This window comes from Labrus mixtus, chromosome 14 (genome assembly GCF_963584025.1).
Source record: "Labrus mixtus chromosome 14, fLabMix1.1, whole genome shotgun sequence".
In the NCBI taxonomy this organism is placed as follows: domain Eukaryota; kingdom Metazoa; phylum Chordata; class Actinopteri; order Labriformes; family Labridae; genus Labrus; species Labrus mixtus.
In genome coordinates, this window is record NC_083625.1 from 19,813,703 (window position 1) to 19,834,861 (window position 21,159).

The 21,159-nt window shown below is 40.9% G+C and overlaps 1 protein-coding gene across 1 annotated transcript in view; it reads right to left on the minus strand.

The window, feature by feature from the left end:
• Positions 1-254: 254 nt before the first annotated feature.
• The window catches only part of LOC132988357 (LHFPL tetraspan subfamily member 7 protein), a 123,792-nt gene continuing 102,887 nt past the window's right edge, over positions 255-21,159 (minus strand). The window contains exon 3 of the mRNA XM_061055711.1: positions 255-884. Within this exon, the coding sequence (XP_060911694.1) occupies positions 658-884 (227 nt within the window). The 3' untranslated portion in view covers positions 255-657. The remainder of the gene's footprint in view (positions 885-21,159) is intronic.

Genomic DNA, 21,159 nt, shown 5'->3' on the forward strand with positions numbered 1-21,159 from the left:
AGCACCAACATTTTTCTCTTTCCTGTGTTTTATTCTGAAAAGTCAGATGTAACAAATCCAGACCATATGTATAATCCAAAGGCTTCAGTACGATGCAACTCAAGTCAACTCTACTCAATGTTAAGCCATTCAAAGCAGTTCTTCCATTGAGTCCAAATGTTCCTCAAAACCTCTTTTGATTGACAGGTCATATATTGCTGCATTGTCTCATGCTCCCACTGTCTTCGGCAGCCAACTTACAGTCTGTTTTGGAATGTTTTACATATTGACTTGTAATCCGCCAAAGTAAAGAAGGAAACTTTGTTTTGCTTAAATTTGTGGTCATTTTTAAAATAAAATAAAATCAGATCACAATTTTTTGAACACATTATCTCCAGAGCTTACATGGAGAAATAAAACAAGTAGAACATCAGAAATCTCATGACAGATTAGGGGTTTAAAAATCATAACCACACAGTATGTTGACATAAAACATTCCATTTAAATCAACTTATTTTGAATTAATTCCATAACAGATGCATTTTGACTGTATTTTTTGTTACTGAGCGAGGCTTCCAAATGAGCATCACCTTAAAAATAGAATACAGGCATCTCTCCATGACATCAAGCCCAGGTCAGAGAGAGTTATCAGGACGGAAACTAATTGATGTCCCTGCACTATAATAGCGTGGGCAGAGGGGTGGGGGACAGCTGCTCCTTCGGTGCATATTTGGCAAAAAAGGGCAAGAAGACGGTGAGCATGACCCCAACAATAGCCAGCATGTAGCCCCAGCCGATCTGGCATTCTCCAGCGTAGTAGATGTCTGAGTCCCCGCAGAATGACCTGACAAGTGACGAGTTCAGGCCGAAGGGGTAGACCAGCAGTCCGGCGGCCATGATGAACACTGCAAGAGGAGAAAGACACAGAAAGGACAGAGTGGTCAGACAGAGAACATCCTATAAATAAAGACTGTTGGGGGGGAAGCTTTAGCAAAAAAAAATACATGTATTTAAACATATTACATCACGTTTATTCACATAGAAAAACAATAAAAAATATATATATTTGAAAAGGTTTCTTGCTCTCTAATGAACATACAGGTAGGTTTTTGTTACATTTAGCCAGTTGGAGATATTGCTCACAAACACGTACAATGGACGCTAACAGATTATAAAGTGTCATTCTCCCTGCATTGAAAAGCAAGAGATTCTTGTTAAACTGAATGATTCACACATCTCACTGTATTTGTTTTATTTGGAAGTACTTCTTACAAGAGCAATAATCCCAGAGAAAACTGTTTGGATTTCTTGTCTACAGGTTGATTATTCCTGGATTGATCCAATCCTTAAATGTCCCCGTGGTGAGACTTGTTGACGTGCTTACTAACAGCCACTTGATGGCAGTAGAGGTTTGCACAAAGCAGCTTTATTGCAATTCAAGCGTGTGATTCTGACAGTTTATCGATGCTGAAGTACGTCCCTTCTCAAAGAGAATGATGACTTGTTGTCTTGCTTTACTCTTCAAAATAAATCACGACCTAGTTATTAGTAAGTTGAACAATGGCAGAACAGAGCTCTTATATATTGAACAACAAAAGCTCAAACTTTTAATTGACAGATACTTCTGATAGAAATGATTAATCCCTCGTTAATCCATGTGCACTCCTCATACTTGTTGTTTGGTAAAAGAAGCCTCTCCCTGCACTTGCTGTGATCAGCTTTCTTATGCGCTATCTTCAGCTCCCATGCGGCCAGAGTGAGTGGCTCACTTTTACACATTGAGTCAGGTTTCCCAGCCCGTGCTGCCAAGCAGTTATCGACTGCGCTACAGGCTATCATTGCTGCTCTTAGTCATTCTGAGTGCCTGCTAGATTTCCATTACAATGCCAGGTGTCATACTTGTTTTAGCTTTGGAGAGCTAGGGTTACTGGGATAGCTTGAACTTGTCCTAGTGAGAAAAAACACGACAAACATATCTTTTATTACGCTTTATTGATTTCAGGAGATGTCTGGTTTCCTGCTTTCAAGGGTAGCAGCCTCATGGTCAGCGAGAAAACAAAAGGCGCTTGTATGAGAGCTACAACGCAATAGCTGTATGAGTATCAAATCGATGGTTTGTGTGGGCTGTGAAGGATTGTGTCAGTGGAGCATGGATGAGGAGGTAGGAAGCTTTTACTGATGTTAGTTGTACTCTGGGGATTTTGGGATTGACTGTTAGGAGGATAAAAGCAGAATGATGGGGGAGAAACACAAAGAAAGAGTTCTGAATGGGTGAAGGAGGTGTATCTCTTCTGAGTGTGAGGGTTGTCTAGCTTGCAGTGCAGTCTCTCTAAGGAGTTCATTTAGGGTCTGCCTTCCAGCCCTGTGCGAGTATCCAGCTTTCGGTGGCCACATTTTTATCTGCAGGTGCCCGACGCCTTAGAACTCACTGCCTAATGACACTTTAATGACCTTCTTTATCAAACTATCATTGGCTTTTGTGGAAGAAACACAAAGACACAGACTCACAACCCAAGGCAAGTTCCCACCTCCTCTGAAATGATGGTATTTGAAGCAAACCTGGACACGATACTACAAAGGATAAATGATGCACAATACCACACCGAGCCCAAATAATCAATACTTGAGTGAAATCCAGGCCGCAGTCTCTAACAAGTGTCAGGTGTGCAGAGAGGTGAGAGCTGGGATTTTATTTTATCAGACCAGAAGGGTCTGCTGGGCGGTTGTCTGGATCAGATAAGCTGCAGCCTGCGGTGAGTGGATCTTTGTAAGCCTTTAATGAGAGAAGAACTGTCCAAAAACTGTAAAATCTCAACCTCACTTTGGAGGTGATTGAAAAATGGAAGAATTCGGTGCTTGAGGTCAGAGAGAGGGGAAACCAATACGGAGTGCAAGAAGAACTCTGCATAGTTGTCACATCAATGATGTTTGTAAGTATTGGAAAGTACCACCACTACACATGTAAAGACAAGTTGTAAAAAAACCTCTTAAAGTCTGATGAATGTCCTGAAATGATGTGATAAAATCAGAACCAGTCAACCAAAAAGGAGTCTGTTCTGTGTTTTACTGTTATGGAGAGAGACCAAAGATTTGATCCACTTTGTGTAAGCACTTGGCAACTGGGGCAAAGATAACAGGTAGAAACCTCGAGCGGAACCCGACTCATTGGTGAACAGCCATGTGCCATGAAAAAAGACAAGAAGGGAGAACACTAGATAAAGAGAGACAGACAAATAGAAAGAGGGACAGGGAGACGTAGAAACGGCAACAAAGCAACCTAAGTCAGCGTAAGTCAGCGGTTTAAAGTTTGAGAGAAGTCAACCCATCAGACCTCCGTAGCTCTAATCATCTCTGCTTGACGCTATAGTCATGTACAAGACTCACAAAGCAAAGGACTGCACTGCTTCATCTGGAGTACTCTTACTCGTACTCTTCCTAATAACATTAAGCTTGACTGCATGTATTGCATTTTTTTTTACAAGTTGCACTATACAGAACAACGAGCTCTATTTAATTAGTATGGAAACAGCATTCTAGTTTTTTCTTTTGCTTGCATGGTAGACAAGCTTAATTTGGACAGGGTCTTACATGGCCCGGTGGTCTAATCCTGTGAGGAATGGGCAGTGTGATGAAAGAGGCTGACATTACACTATGATGCCATGCAGGAAAGACTGGAGCCTAACAGTGTCCATTACTAGTGCAGCCAGCAGAGCAGTGTGTATGTAGACCCCCGCCTAAGTGAAGGCCAACTGAATGCCTTTGTGTTGTTGACATCATATATCATCACACAAAGGGGGCGAGCTTTGAACAACACATTATGTAATAACCCGGCAAAATATTATACATTTTCACTTAACTCTTGCATTTCGTAATAATCTGCCTCTATAACGCAGTGCTGTGCAGTTTCTCTACATTCGAGTATCTATGAAGCTATGCTAATATGCTAAAGTAAAAGCATCTTTTTAAAGTGATCTGAGGCTATGATTCATGCTAGAATGCGTAACAAGAATGTTAAGAAGTTATATTGATTTTATGAATGAAGACATCCTTTCTGGTCAGTTATAACATAATGCACCATAATAACATGTTTTGTAAAATAAAAAGTGCAACTCAATATGTAAATGATTACAAAATGCAGCAGATTATTACAAAATGAAATGACATTTTGTCGAGTTTTTACATAATGCATTGTTACAGAGCTTTAAAAAAAAAAAACAGCATCCACACGCACTTATTCAGGTTCTGAGTCGTGAAAAAAAAAAAAAGTAGATATGATGCACAAAGACTTGCAACACTATGGCTCCCAAAGATAAACGTATTATTTGCAAATAAATAAGTACCGTATATCTTTTGGAGCTGTAGTGTTGCGAGTCTTTGTGCATCATATCTTGTTACAGAGTTTGCCAGAGTCAGTCAGCAGGTAAAGATTGGAGAGTGCAGAATAGTCAAAAACTGTAGTGGTATTGTTATGAACAGCAACATACATTTAAGAATATATATATATTAGAGTTTCGAACTAAAGTCTTGTCACCATTAAGGAAAATCTATTGTCAACTTGAATAGACACAAGTACCTCATGAAAATGTCGTCCTGGATGAAAGTTAAAGGAAGGTAAAGGGTCAGAGAAGAGACAGTATTCTGTTTGTGTGCTAAAGAGAAGCAATCCAGCTTTGCAGTTCTTTAGGTCAGCGTTTCTCAACTGGTCTAGCCTAAGGACCCACCACCAACTCCTTCATGAAAATCATGACCCAAATTTCTGATATTCTTTCAACCAATCAGATTTATTGAATGAAAAATAGTGCAATTCGGACCTCAGATGGTACGAAACATGTGACGGAACAAAGAGAAGGAACAAAACCAACAAGTTTTAAAAGGGCTTGATAGACTTTTTGACCCTTTTTTTTTCCAGTCACATGTTCGCGACCCACTGAAAACGGCTCCGCGACCCACTTTTGGGTCCCAACCTACCAGACAAAGACAATAACTATACAGCTGGGAGGGTCTTACTAAGGAAGGGCAGTTCAGACAAAAGATTTGTGAAGAAAAAATTAAAACTCACAACATCTTCTACCACTGATCGACGTTAACCCCGTCATCACCAGACTGTACTATGTCTGCTTTCGGTCTGTGTGGTGGATTTGGCCGACAGCATACAGCTGCAGGTCTGTGTGTCTGTTTGAAGGCAGGGCTGAGCTTCATACACAAAGAAGAGCAGAGATGCAGGATTCAAACCCAATCATTCAAACAGTCTTGGGCAGTGATGTAAATGTTTTAATTGCTTTTTTGGAACGTAACCAAGACAGGCAAGTTTGTGCTGCTGCAACTTTCCTCTGGGATTTAAATTGATCTCGTCTTGTTACAATCGGTCTAAACCTGACTTACAAAATGAAAATACAATTTTAAGCCCACCATCCCAATTCCAATTATGTCCTTCCTGTCCCTTACAGTCTTCATACAAATGGTTCAAAGTCACCAGATAGTAAAAAGCACGTAAAAGTCTAATTCGGCCTGTGGTCTCTCCACAGAAAGGAATAGAATAGAGGAGGTTTGGAGAGTGTGTGTCAGCCTTGATCAGATGAGTGCTGCTGAGTACATGAGGCTTTCATAATGGCTCAGAGATGATGAGACAGTGAATAATGGAGAGACCTCAAGTGAGCTGGGCACTAATGTGTCCCAGTTTCAATGAAAACTTATAATACAGTGCTTAAGAAGGCCATCACTACGACTGTTTATTTGTAGTAGAGATGGCAAAATGGAAGTTTGAATTTCACTCACTTATTTGTGTTTTTAAAAACAGGTTTTCACTGAACAACTTCCATTCTGTTCAACCTTGGAGGATACACTGTATTTCTTAGTACTGACAACTTGTTTGAATGCACACTTAAGCAGCTTTTTAAAGTGGGCACATATTTCTGTTTGAGGAAGTTAAATATTGATTTGAACATGCAAAACAGCCAGAAGCTTCCAAGACCACTAGACTTCATTGTTCATTAGCTTGGCCTGTTTTCACAGGTAGCTGCAAGGCTGCAGAGGCCTTTGTGTGCGCTAATGAAAAGCAAATACCTTTCTGTGCTCGCTTTTCTCATTTTGTGGTAAGGTTTGTTTGTGTGTTCATTCAGGATGAGTATATTAGAAGAGAAAAAATAAATACAACAAGGACAAAAGCATGGGCTGCGATACAAAGACTTTGCAGCTTTTGACAACCAAATGAACTAAATTAACCTTGAATGTCTCTCTCAGTGGTGCAGTGAGAAATGGGAAAGCCACTCCCGGAGACGGTGAAACAGGTTCAGAGCAGTGAGGATGAGAGAAAGAAATTGGATGGGTCTGTGGGGCAGGAAGGTGTGTGATAACCTGGCATCCAAGTGTGACACTGAATCAATTTCATCACACACCTCAAGACGAAAATCACTCGCTTAGTTTATTACACAGAAACACACAAATCATAGGATCGCTCATGTGTCATATTTCCATGTGAACGCCTGAGTTCAGCCGTAGAAATCCGGTGAGTCTAGAATTCACTCTTGTCAGAAATGTCAGAAAGCCAAGGTACAGTCTGAGGCATTCATACAGCTTGTATCTAATATAATAGTCCTTCATTTCATTCTCGCCAAGATATTACCGGTAATGAATTCGGTGCTATGAGCTTCAAGGCCCCTGTTATTACAATGCAAAGAGCTCTGCTTTGGCCCAACTTTTATTTCTACCACCTGCTCCCTTTTTATTACAAATAACACTTACTGTTTACACAACAAAACTGTGACCTCCACAGCATTATGCTTTATATTAAAATTATTAAGAAATATTAAATGGACCTGCCAAGTAGCAAAATGTTGATGTTGAATGTATTTGTAAACTGACATTTTAATTCTGCTGAATTAAGAAATCCACACTATTCACGTGTAATAACTACACCATTATTCAGATGCTCTGTGATTTAGGGGTGACCCCATATAGTCGAATCTTCAAATTACTGCCACAGTCAAACATTCCGTTCCAGGTACATGGGGGTCCTCAATGTCTAATTTTACACTGATTTTCTGTTTTCTCCAAATGAATCATAACTCATAGCCTATTTTTGTATAAATGTGAACTTACAATAATACTTTTAATGCAATTCTGAAAATATATCATACTTTTTATCAATGTCCTAGGCGTGTGCATGAATCACCCCAAGCAGCATATCAACTTGTACAGAATTTTATTGGCCACAAGAAACGTCAGTCATCAGCACAGTTGCATGCAATTGACTGGGACCTTGAAGCAATCTGTGGAACTTTATGAATGTAATGTGTTTGGATTCAATCTTTTACTGGATTTGGATCATGGGGACCGTTTAAGTTAAATGTTATGATGGGAAGAGTACAGTAACTCTTCAAATGGTAAGTCAGATGACAGTAAAAATCATTGTTTCTTGGCGGTGGTCTGACAGATGTGTAGATTGTGGCTGCTGTGGTGGTTGAATCCACACACACACACACTGACGTCTCACATGTGGGCTCAGTGTGTTTGCATTTTGTATTGTGACAGGGCATGAGTATTATCGTTATAATGTCACCCTAATGCAGACTTAATAAGTAAGAAAAACAATGTATCAAGTCCTATCATAGAATAAATGGTTTTTCCAAGTCTATAAGACCATAGGCCATAGGCCAAGTTTAATTACATAGTTGTTGTCATTGCTGCTGCCGTTCCATCTCTGCTGCCTGCCTCCATGTTTTGTGTTTCATGTGCTTTCAATGTGGCCTCTGTGATTATTCTTTTGCCTCGTCTCCCCTGTATTGTCTTTATTGCATGAACTGCTTGATGTCTTTGCTCCATCTGTGCTTGCTCCGATTGTGTGCCACATGTTGTATGTCTCTCTTCCTTTGCTTAGACATGCTGTAATTATGAATGTTATGTAATTTATTGTATTTTAAGTTTTAACGTATGCATTTTAGGTTGCCTACTTACAACTGGCCGGGGACTACAGCGGGAAATTAGCTGCAAAGGCTAAAGCTGCTCCTTTATAACTGTAAAGTTAACTAAAGGGGACTGCCCACGAAACAATAAACAAATAAACTAAACTAAACTAGTTTATCTCGTATGGTGCAAATTGCAATATGGAAGAGTGCAACAACAAAAAAGACTGTAGATGATCAGTCGAAGATAGTCAAAATCTGACGAAAAAGGTTTGACTATGTAATCCCTTAGTCAGGCTCACTGGTGATTAAAACCTATTTTAAGGTGAGTAACTTGCAATAACATAATAACATAATGAAGCAGATTTGTAAAAAAGTAAACATGCACGCTTTGTCCGGTCTACCCCCCATTAGGAGAAGAGAACAAATGGAGGTCAGATCAATCATTTCAGGAAGTCAGGAAATCTAATGATGATTGGCAGTCACGACACAGCATTAAGCAGATTGTTTCCTCGAGTTGAAATGTTTGATCTAGAGACGGTCGTTAGCTACACTCACATGCAGTAATCTGTCTATGGAGGTCAACTGTCAAAAATGAGTAATATCATTACACCTGTTTGTGTCCAGCCTGTTTTTGCTCTTCATATGGACATTTTGTTCTGCAGACACTAAAACCTGCAGACACATGATTAGTCTAACTACAAACGTACTAAAAACAACATCAAAGATTAGAACAGCTCACACACAGTTTGATCCAGCATGTACAGATTCTACATTTGTGTGTAGAATCTGAACCACGGTGTCTTCTCCACCCATCAAAACAACCTCCACGTGATGCCTGCATGCTAAATGTTATACATGGCATTGTGTTTATGGCCAATTTTGGAAAGTTCTTTACTTATATTGTATAGATATGGGATTTCTAGGACTGTCATAATGCCTTTAGCAAGAAAGAATTAAACACAACAGGAAATAGGCGCCTCGCCTACTGTACATGCATCACTAATATAATATAATTTCTACTTAGCTATGGTGTCATTTGTCAGTTTTCTCCCTCTGGCAAACTGTTAAATAAAATATATATTAAGTGAACTGATTACTGTCACCCCAGCCCAGACAGTCAGACGCCTGCAGAGATGACACTGTGTACAGTAGCTTTGTAATGACCAGGGTGATTCACTGTAAACAATACAGTATAGTGTTCAACCTTTGTAGGAATCAGGGGAAGATTTACAGTTCAACAGTAGCTCAGTTCACTAACAGTAGCTGACTCAAAGTGTTCTCCAGCAGAGGACAGGCACTTTACTCTATAATGAGAAGTCAGCAAGAGAGAGACTGACAGTGAAAAACAAGACAAGACAGGTTATACAATAAGAGTCCAGCCTTGCAGCCAGAGAGAGGGGACCAGAATATATTCAATGAGACTAATGCCCTGCTTATCTGCTCTGACCTACACGCCTCACAGACAGTCAAGTGGAGACCAAGCAGCTCCACCGGGATGAGAGCAGTCAGACGTGTAAATACAGAAAACATTTAAAGAAGAAGCAGAGAACCACAGTAGGCCTTTTGGGTGTTACTTATATCCTCTGTGTCACCTGCACCCACTGCTTCGAAACTTTTTATCTGGCTGCACTCCAAACGACATGGACATGGACATTATCTGCTGCTACTTCAAAGACACATGAAATGGCACGCACATTAGACTGTGGCCTTACATTACCACAAACCTGTTTGATGTCACATTACCTCCAACACACAAGCCAGCAGCAGGAACAAGAAAAAAAATCCACATTTTTCTTCTTGGACAAGGATAACACCTGCCTTCTCTCAGGTAAAGTTTTGGGCGAAGGCATAACAACAACAAAATGAGGCTAATAAATCTTGATTTGCCTACACAGCACACATTTGTTTGTGTTGCTGGCCATGTTTGTCATTGATGAAACGCACCGACAGGAAACATGATGCGAGAAAAATGTTGCTTAATTACAGATGTAAGCCCAAAGCTATACATCAGCACTACTATTCCTTCGCCCATGTTCTTGATCGTTCTGTGTGTTTTCCATACGCAAGCACTTTCCATGAATGGAACAGGTGAGCTGATCTCTGTCTAGCCGCATGAAGACAATAATAACCCAGATGTGATCAGACAAGCTGATGTAAATGAGGAGCTGGTCTACAGTAACAACCTGGGGCTGTAAACAGTGTGACCTACATACTCCCTCATATTGTATACACAGATGGGCACATATAATTATGCATAGACATTTGCATATCAACATGTATACACGACTGTACTCGTAAAAAGCAGCTTGTACAACAGTTGGGAGTAAATGCCTTGCTCAAGGACACTTTAACAAATAAATCTGAGAGATTGCTGTGTGTGTGTGTGTTTGCGGGTAAGTGTGTCCTATAATGAAAGCATAACAAAGGGCAGTGCATAACAGAGATGCTTCTCTCGGAAATTGCCTTTTCACTGGCTGCATACAGGGAGTATTTCCATTACCCCCTCTATCTGCAGGCAAATGGAGATGGGCGGATTGATAATTTCTGGTTTTCTCTCTCACAAAAAAAAAAACACTTTTTCCTTGACCTCCGGTCCAGAAACATAAAATGAAGCAAAGAGACATCTAAAACACTGAAGGGAAAAGATACAACAAATAAAGATAAAGAAATAGAAGAGGAACGTCTCAGCATCCCTAAGGGGAGCATGCAGAACAAATTGCTAGATATTTAAAAACCCATCCCATTTAAAATAAATAACATACAACACTGTGTGCATTCTCTCCAGCAGCTGGTCCAGAGTCTCCAGAGCTAGGTATCTAAATGTGCATCAAGTTGGCTCCATTATTTCAACCGCTCTGCATTCTCAAGGTGAGGAATCGTAGCGTGGAAGACGAAAGGTTTTGGAGTTGTCTGGAGTTGAACTGTGCCAGAGATGAATCTTCAGGTAGTCAGCTGGGACCTGGTGGAGAGTGGGCAGAAACAGCAGGGACTCCATCCTAATGTGATGAGCTGTGCTCGAGTCTGCACACAGCCATGTTGATAATTAAGCTCAGTGTGCCTCTGGGAAATTATGCTAATGACGCTCCTCCGACTACCTTAACTCCTCGAAAACGTTTGGCTTAGGGTGATTATGTACACCACCGCAGCTAAAACACAACTCCGGAAGAAATGTTTCTGGGGAAGATTAAGGAAGACAGGAAAAGGGGGGCCGTGAGGAGAAAGAATAGGGAGAAGAGGAGATGTGTTTTCAAAGATTCATCATATTCTATATAATTAGAATAGTAAAGAAAATGCTGGAGGGGCTTGTCCAAAAAGAAAATCCAAAGAAACTGACCACAAAGAGGGGAAACAAACCAAGACCGCAAGCACACAATGAAGCCACTTCCCTGAGTCTATGTGAAAGCAACTCGTTATGGAGAACATTAAAACCATTTTCAGAGGAAATGGTCAATGCAGGAAAAAACCTGTTGACCTTGGGTGTAGCACAAAAAGAGATAAAAGAGCGAGAGAGCCGGGAAAAAAAAAAAAAACAGAGGAAGTCAATGAGGAAATAAAAAGGGAAAGTTGGGAGAGATTAGCAGAGCAATAAAATGGCTTTCACTATCTTTGGCGTGCCCGCCTGTGGACTGGTCAATCAGAGCTCAGTAATAGGTCTGTTTATCACTGAGTCATTCAGACTGCCTTTAGCTCACACAGCACGACAGAGTTGGTTAAAGCCGGAGATCCAGAATGTATTTCGGCGTCTAACTGTTTTGTTTAGTCTATTAGATTGTCAATGATTTTGACATGTAACCGCTTTTTGTATTTGGGAGATTATATCAGATGATTAAGTTAAGCTTTAGTGATTCCCTACCAGGCACTGCATAATACAAATACAATGATACATATAACAAACCGAGTATTAAAGGTATAAACAGATGTAGCATGAGAGCACATTGTGAATACTCTCAGCTAAAAAGATTGTCATGACAGATTCACTTAAAGGATCAATTCAACAAATGGGAAAGTATACATGCATTGTCGCTAGGGTGTGATAAGAATATTCATATTACTATTCGTACTATCTGAAGCTACAGCTGACAGCAAAGCAAAGCTGGAAGCAACAGGAACCGGTTAGCCTTAGCTCCATCGAAAGGAAAGAACATTCACTTTGAACACGTGTGAGGCTCATTAAATTACAAATCAGTGTAATACTTAGAAAACAAGTGGGAGAGAGGTTTCTGTGTCCTCATCTGTCAAGAAAGCGAATAAGTGTAATCTCTAAATGTAGAACTGGTTGATTTTGTTAACGAGTAATTCTACTTTCTCATTTAGCTCTTACATGTGTAACAAACATTACTGACAGGTTCATAGGAATCACATTTGTTGATTAAAAATAAGAGAAGGAAAACCAAGCATACCAAAGAAAAAATGAAATACTGATATGTACTGTACAAAACAATTCGGTATAGCGTGGATTAAGTTGGACACGGTTTCCACAGCCTCCAATCAAGGACTATCTCTCATGTGTGTCTCTGAGCTCCCGGTGCATGCTGAGCCATCTGAACTCCTGCTTATGACTGTGAATCTCCATCCTGGGAGCGCTGCAGCAATGACACATGAATCTCACACGCTGCACCCAATCTATCATCTTAATTACTTCCATTTCCATATCGCCATCTATTTTTTTTTTATGTAGCAAATTAATTTACACCGCAGACAAATTGCTTGTCCTTGACTTTCTTATCCCTTATGAGGCAACCTACAGCGTACACACATGGGGTGGTGTCAGTGCTCAACCTAACCAAACCTAATCTGTCTCCCAATCCATCCATCCCAGCTCGCTGATTGGATTAGCATAGGAGACTAAGTACCTCGCATGTGTGGATGGAAAAATAAATAATAATAATAAGAGAAGAAAGAAAGCAGCGATAAGATTGAAGACATCAATCAATGGTAAAGAGTTTCTTTCACTGGCACAATGGTGTGTTGTGTAAGCATACAGGCGAAGAGGAAACTATGGTAAATCTGATGCGACCTGAAGCTCTGTCTCTGTGCTGCATGTGGATGGCTGCTACTGTAGAGATGATGTCTCTGCTTTATGTGTGTGTAAGTGTGTGTGTGTATAGCCCTGTGTCTGACATTAACCTAGTGATTGTGTTGACAGCCTCTGGCCCTGAGGCTAAATCCTTAAGCGAGACATCTCCTGGGTTCAGCGGGTGCCTCAGGACCAGCAGGAAATGTCAGCCGTAAAAGTCAGACCAACCGGTCGGTGTATCGTATATATCCACCTGTGCTGTGGCATCATGGTTCAAGTCAGTGTGCCACAGAGTTTAAAGAGAATTATAGCAGAACCAAGAATGTGATAAAAACCTTATTTTCATGTCTTATATAATTCAAAGCAGAAAAAAACGACTAAATTAGGAAATTGTTAAAAATTTATATTTTCCAACAAAGGTTTTTTTTCATTTAAAAAAGTGACTACTCTGTCTATTCTACATGAGAGCCTGTCAAGTACAGTAACTGGACGGGGTACAAGAAGATGCAATTATACTTCATACAGACACAAAAAAACTACACAAAGAGCTAAATGACCACAATGAGGAACACAAAAAAGGACAAGGAGACACAAAGACATTCCAATGAGTCACGTCATGACAACAAAGAGACGCAAATAAAAATATAACCGCAAAGAGACACAAAACTAAAAATGCGAGAGAGAAAACAACCTCAAAGAAATATAGAAATACAGCAAGTTACTAGCTCTTTCCTACATGCTAAAACATGCAAGAAAACAGCAGCGAATATGAAATGGACCATGCTCAATACATATACATGTATAAATAAACCCAATAACCGTACCGACCTATCTGACAGAGTGTACTATGGAACAAATAACCTCCTGCAGAACACAGTAGGTATAATGAAAATACAGAATGCATGAATTCATGAGGGCGACTAAGAGCAGGGTACTTATTTTCCAATTGACTGCTATTCATTTTTCAAACAGCAGCATGGTTTTTTTTTGTTTCTTCATCCCGTGGTTACCGAGCGCGCTCAGCATATAGACGACCCTGTACTGTAACTCAAGTGAGAAATTACGAAAAGCACGAGTTCACCTTTGTTGTTTAGTTATTTTTGCATCTATAGGCAGTTTTGAAAAAGTGTTTCCTTGGAAGCTTGTTGTTTATGAAGCAGTGAGAGAGAGGGGATCATTATGAATGTGAAATGCACAAGGCTGCTTAAAACAAAGAAAACGAGGAGCCGTGCACCTGGGCGCAGTAAGTATCTACATCTCCCATTCATCAGTTGGTGTGTGTGTGTGTGTGTGTGTGTGTGTGTGTGTGTGTGTGTGTGTGTGTGTGTGTGTGTGTGTGTGTGTGTGTGTGTGTGTGCTGCAAATGTTCCTCTTTGTGTTGCCTGTGTATGACCTGCACTCTGAATATCTTTATGAATCTTGATCTCTATATCTATGTTTCTTTGTGTTCGTATCCTTCTACCTGTGGGGTTGAATGGCTGATGCAAAACAGAAGGTACAATAAGAAAGGATCAGCCAGTGTTTGGACATTAGTTTAGATACTGCATTGAATCAAAGCATCATTTGATTTGTTTGAATACAAATAAAAATCAAATAAAGGGACCTGATGTTTTTGGAAAATGTGTTTTAGTCATTTCATACAATAGTCAAAAGCTTTCACACTGTTAGACAAAACTCTTTGTATGTTAAACCATTAGCGAAGTGAAAGAAGAACCTTCCTTTTTACATTGTGAGACTTTGGCTGGTGGTTTACCTGCTGTGGAAACGATTTGAATGAACAATACGGTATTGGCTCTGGACTCAGCCGTGTGCACAAACTTGCTGAGTGAAATGTACAAAACAAAAATAGAACATGCATAGTCATTTTTTCCTGAGAAAAAGTTACACCTGTCTCATACATCAATGCATGTGCAAAATAAAAACACAGCAAAGATATCCAAGAGTGGATGTTGCAGCCTATAATGCAGTAAAGCGGAATCCTGCTTTGGTACAAACCCCCAAAAAGTCGCCATCAGACAATTAAGACACAGAAACCTTTATGAAGAAAGCAGGGTGCAGGGTTTGATGTTAGTGTGTGTGTGTGTGTGTGTGTGTGTGTGTGTGTGTGTGTGTGTGTGTGTGTGTGTGTGTTGAGGTTGTGAGGGAGGGCAGCATCATAATGAATCCCTACTGGAGACTCGGGGCCCTGCTGGGCTGCTGTAATGAAGCGCTGCCCTGCCATCGCTCCCTGACCCACTGGCATTAAGGAAAAATGGAAACCATTACCTTCAGCCTTCACCTCTACTGACTACCAAGCAGGAGAGCTGGGCAGAGACAGCGGTTTGTGTGTGTGTGTGTGTGTGTGTGTGTGTGTGTGTGTGTGTGTGTGTGTGTGTGTGTGAGGAATGTGTTTGAACAGGAGAGCTCAGTGGAGGACTCAGACCAGAGAGTCTTACTGTAGTTAAGGACTATATCTGTCACGACATTGACGGGATATAGTCAAGTGTAAAGTGTGTGTTCTCCATGAGCAACAGAGCCAAATACACGTAATAGAAGAAGGTATCTGAACTATTTATACAGCTTTAGCATCAGCCTTCTTCATTACAGACGCACACATACACTGACGTAGAAGACTTTTTTTTTTAAAGACGATTGGATGTTACCTCTCAGACAGATCGAGTCAGTGATCTCTACAGCTTTCTGTGTGTGTCTCTCAGTTATGTTATACTTGTGTAAATGTAAATCTTATTACGAGTAGAGTACCTTTCTTGTGGATTTCCAACAGAGCACACACACCATGCTTATCAGAAGTGTGTGTGTGTGTGTGTGTGTGTGTGTGTGTGTGTGTGTGTTTGTGAATCTGTTTCTGCAGATTTCTCAGTCACATCCACAGCTCACTGTTGAAAAAGTTAGAAATCCTTGGGACTCCAAGGCAGCGAGAACAGAAGAGAGGGTTTGTCTCAGCCCTCTACAAATGTTAGGTTGTGTGCTTACCTCCAATAGAGTTCTCCACTGCTCCACTCTCAAACTGGAGTTGTACTGGGCAGAGATCAGCTGATTATCAGATCTATACGTGTTCAAGTTGATTACTGGAGATGGAGCACCAAAGCAGCTAGCCACAGATGAACCTTTGAGGTAACTTTAGAATCTTTCCTCCCGGCTCTGCTTTCAGTTTATCTTTTCATTAGCCTTACCTGACCCTATCTCCTTTTCGGCATTCATTTTTAAAGGTAGATCAGAGGAATTGGAGAATAACTATTGGGTTAACAGGAGATAAGAAATATCCAAATTGTCATTCAGGTTATCTTTGACAGTGAATCTCAAATCTTCTTTAAACTACCAGATTTAGTCACATAGACTTATAGTCTGGTTGTGAGGTTTAAGCGGAGGAAGTGGGTACAATTTTAAAGATTTATTTTTGGGCTTTTTGTGCCTTTATGGGAGAGACAGGACAGGGGACCTGGGCCGCCCGCCTGGAGGACCACAGCCTCCATACATGGGGCGTGCGTACCAACCAGAAGGGGGTATAAAATAGACCAACTGAGATCTTGCAGGGGTTTTAGGGATAAACCTTTCATCGGCTATAAGCTGCACGAAACCAAAAAAAAAATGGTAATGTAAGCATTCACTGAGGGGGCAGAATTTGCTGTTAGCATACAACGATCTAATCTGGTGTTGTCCTGTATTTGTTGAAGGAGGAGGATGCTTTAGCACAGGAAAAGGTTAGAAACAAAGATGCATTAAAGCAACTATAAGAAATTTTTTTTCTTTTCGAGTCCACGCTTCTCTTTTCATATCATTGTATATATTTAGTAAGCAATGAGTAAAAAAACTATTTATGAAAACCATGTACTGACTTTTAGTCATGTATAAATCATGTTATCAACGGCTTTGTTTTTTCTTAATTTGGTTAAAACTCTTTGCTCTTACGACTTTAAAAAGCTTCTCCGTCCCTGTGGCTCACACGTTCACATACAAAGAAAGACACAAACACACACACACACACCTTAATGACATCTCTTAAAGCGCTGTCCATGCTAATGGTGTAATAAAGAACTAAAACTCTTCTGCCCCTGTGTCATCTTCTGAAGTTTGTTTCTCAAAGCAACAGGACTCATCCTGCTCTTTAATCACTCACGTCTTTTCTTTGATCTAACGAGACACAGAACTCAACCTTCAGCCCTTCTGCTCTGAGATGTGGCTCTCCGTCGCTCCCTCAATCGATCACATGCTTTCAGATCTGCAAATGAAGGCTGAGGTAACAACCATGGCCTGAGAGGTAATCAAGAAGACCACCGAGACACAAGGGAGAGCAGCGCTAATGTGGTGAGAGCATTTCCCCGGTTACAGAAACCTTAATGAAGGCAGTCAGAGCTGTGGTGACTGAAACACAGACACACATGAGAAGGTGTGTGTGGCTTTAGGGGGGCTTCTTTCCTCTCTCTTCTTTATTTAGTGCTTCGTCCTCTTTCTCTCTCTGTCTCTCTCACACACATACACACACACAGTGTCAGGGTCAGAGGGTGACCTCTGTGCATTCAGATGTCACTTTGTGGTTTAATCAAACATACTTATTGTTTCACCCTCTAACCATCTATCATTACAGAACTGACGGCCTGAAAGACAAGAAGGAACATGTCTAGAGCTGACGTGTACTAAATGCCCATTGAGAGGAAAAACAGGAATAAATCCTTGTTGTTGTTTTTTCATTTTTTTAAACAATTTTTAACACACTTAGTTTAAGTCTGATGCTTGTGAACCTTTTACAGGTCGAGTGTCCTGGTCCATATTCTTCTCAATTGTTTAACAAACACAACTGTGTCATCAATCATTCATGTGGGTTTACAACCAGCAGTATTAATGCACAAGTGTTCGATGGTGAGTATTACCTCTCTGGTTTGCTTATTTGCTCTTGAAGCTCATTCTGAACACCACATCCTCTAGACACAAGCCCCAACATGTTGGTTGTCTTTCAATCACATCAATCACAAGTGTCCACACAGGTGGACCGCACTCTAGGAGAGGATGGAGAGTGTAGTGGCTGTGTAATTTTAACAACATGGTGCTAGGATAAAATACATTTTGGTGATAAAAGGACTTATACCTGCTTGTGTGTATTACCTATATAAAGCCTTGTACATGTGGGTTAATGTGCTATGACAGTCTGCCTTTACATCACCAAAGCTCTTGTCGGTGCTGATGGAAAAATACTTTTTTTTTTTTTTTTTTAGGTATTTTTAATTTTTGGGCTTTTTGAGTCTTTATTGGAGAGATGGGACAGTGGATAGAGTCCGACATCAAGGAGAGAGTGGGGAATGACATGAGGTAAAGGAGCCACAGGTTGGATTCAAACCCAGGCTGCCCGCTTGGAGACTATAGCCTCCTTACATGGGTCGCGCACACTAAGCACTATGCCACCAACGCCCACAGAGCTTTTTATGATGTGGTGGGAAAGGAATTCTTGCAGTTCCCTCCTCCTGTTTTTTTAGGCCGGTCTGCTGAGAAATTTGTTGTAGAGGAACTCATCATTGCTCTGGGATGTGAGGTCTAAGCATTGAATAAGGTGTGTTTGGACTTGGCAGGGAAGTGGACTGTTCATAACACAAGGGATAAACACATCACCCTGCTCATATCCAGCCCTCTACCTCCGACACTCAACATGTCACACCTGAATCCCACTCATCCTCTGGGTTTGCCTTCAAACAGCCAAAAATCTAACTAGGTTTGTGTATTTGGGGATGAGTGCAGAGTCACACTTGTTGCTTTTGCCACACAGCTGGCACTGTGAAGTGCTCACAACTGCTAACTATTATTACAAGAGAGCGATGCAATAATCAGGGCAGAGAAAATAGCTCTGTTGTCTCCCTCAGAAGCTGCTACAATATGTGTTATTATGAGTGTTCTGAAAGCAGAGAGGTACTAACTTCAAAATAATGTCCTGAAGTATTATGTTGAAGTTATGGTCTTAAAGATCTTAAAATACATGTAACTAGGACTCCAACGATATCTTTGAAACACAACTGAACAAAGATTTATCTCCACTCAAACTGTCTCTGGAGACGGCTTAAAAAAACACAGAACATCCTAGAGAAGATTTAATCATCAAAAGGCTTTTAAACATTCTGCTTTGTTTTCAGGCTGTAGCTATGCACAGATTTAGGGAGGAATAAAGCTGCTTGGATGTCCCATTGTCTTGCTGGAGGATAAACAGACAAGACAAAGCCAGGTGCAAAACTGGCTGGTCATGCTTAAATTTGACGTGTCGTACTTGTTATTAAGGCCTTAAATCAGCACTGCTCTTCTCTCTGTGTACACACATTTACTCATCCCAAAAGCATCTCATGCATGTCTGGAAAACCCAACATTTTTAGCACGGTGCCACAGCAAACTAATGCAAGATGCAGGGTTTCTTTTATTACCACTGTGACCCTCTACCCACCCGCCCACACACACACACACACACACACACACACATACACACACACACACACACACACACACACACACACACACACAATTACCCTCATTTCAAATAAACACTGTGTTGAGTTCCCTTGTGTCAAATTATCATGATAACTGGGGCGTTCATCAAGGCTGCAAAAAGACTGGTTAACATCTTCTGTGGCTATTCGATTAACAGCTTTATCACTAAGCGACAGCAGGACCACCCCGCACCCCCCCCCCCCCCCCCCCCCAGTCTCCCTCTCATACACACACAAACACAAACACACACCGCCCCTGTATATGTAATGGTACCATGTCTAATTTGGAGGGTGTGTGACGGACAGCATTTTAATGACCCAGAGCCCGCGTGAGGAGTTAAGCTGACAGAAGCATCTATAGCGCCTCTATCATGTTAGAGGAGAGAGACTTTGAACAGGGAAAATATGGCGAGTGAGATGGGGCTGCTATTATTATCACACCGTGGAACCAAACCAAGCCATGAAAAAAAAGAAAAAATACAGTTAGTGTTTCGAGGACAGTAGACTTAGTTTTGTCAGTTGAAACTTACATTATTAAGTAGAGCTTGCACATGAAACTCTGTAGGCTGGACATAGACAATTACTTTTTGTGTTTTTCAAGCCACATCACTGCCCTTCAACCAATAACATATAACCAGAAAAAGGATTTAAGTCTACAAGTGAGCTAAATTATCCACTGCTCAGCCAGCAACCAGGCTCGCCTCTCTAGAGTGTCACATATTACAGACATTGTTTCTTCTTTATTATTCAGACCACTGTACTTTCATCAGTTTTTATTACCTGGTCTGTTTATTAAGAAAAGGGGGAAACTATGGTGGATAATTCCGCTCTTGAAGGGATTGTTACCTAAAAACAAGCTAAGCACCGCTAAACAAGTTAATGGGTAGGCAGGTCCACAAGCAGATACTTTGTGGGTCGAAGAAGACATTCACAAAAAACTTGCATATTATGGCTGAACTGTTTTCAGTGATTTCACTGGTTTAGATCAATTGGTAGTTCTGTTTAAGAGAGAAAGAGACTTTAGACTGCCTGTTACCCCAAGAGTGATGAACACTGAAGTAACTGTTTGGGATTTGATATGTAAAGTTTAAAACCTGCACTGCTGAACATGCCGCATTGGCTTGACCTTTAGGGGACAAGGCCAGTGTTAAGGGCACAGGAAACACACCAATACAAAGAATTAACGGTGCGAGGCTAAAAGCCAAGGCAGACCTTCTCCCGCCCATCCTCATCTCAATGTTATAGCACTCTGGGAGTACTGAGTAGCATGTAATGAGAATAACCGTGCAGCTTTAGTCATGAAATGCTTAATTAGCCATTAGCATGCACTAAAAAGCAGCTATGAGACCATCAGTGTCTCTCCTCCACAATCCCCCACAGAGCTGATACAATAGAGCACAGACTCAGACTGACTGTGGAGGGAACAGTCAGCCTATCAGATGTCTCCTTCCACATAGCAGGTCCCAGCGATAAAACCATGATAAGGTTTCTCTTTGTAGAGCTGGTAGAGCACGCCCACACATACTCCTGTTCAAATCATTTTGTGAGCTAATTAGAAAGAAGCTGCCTGCTATTTACAAGAGTGGAGACATATGAAGTCCAGATTACTCTCATCAACACTTCAAGAGTGTGTTCAGCTACTCACAGATATGAACACACACACATCCGTGCACATGCTCTGTTTGTGATGTGGATTATCTTCCCTGTCATTAGCAATTTTCTCCTCTTTCTGTTTTGGTCAAATTAAGCAGCCCAATTTGGTGCCTGTCTTGACTAATGATAGTTGATGTGCTGAGAC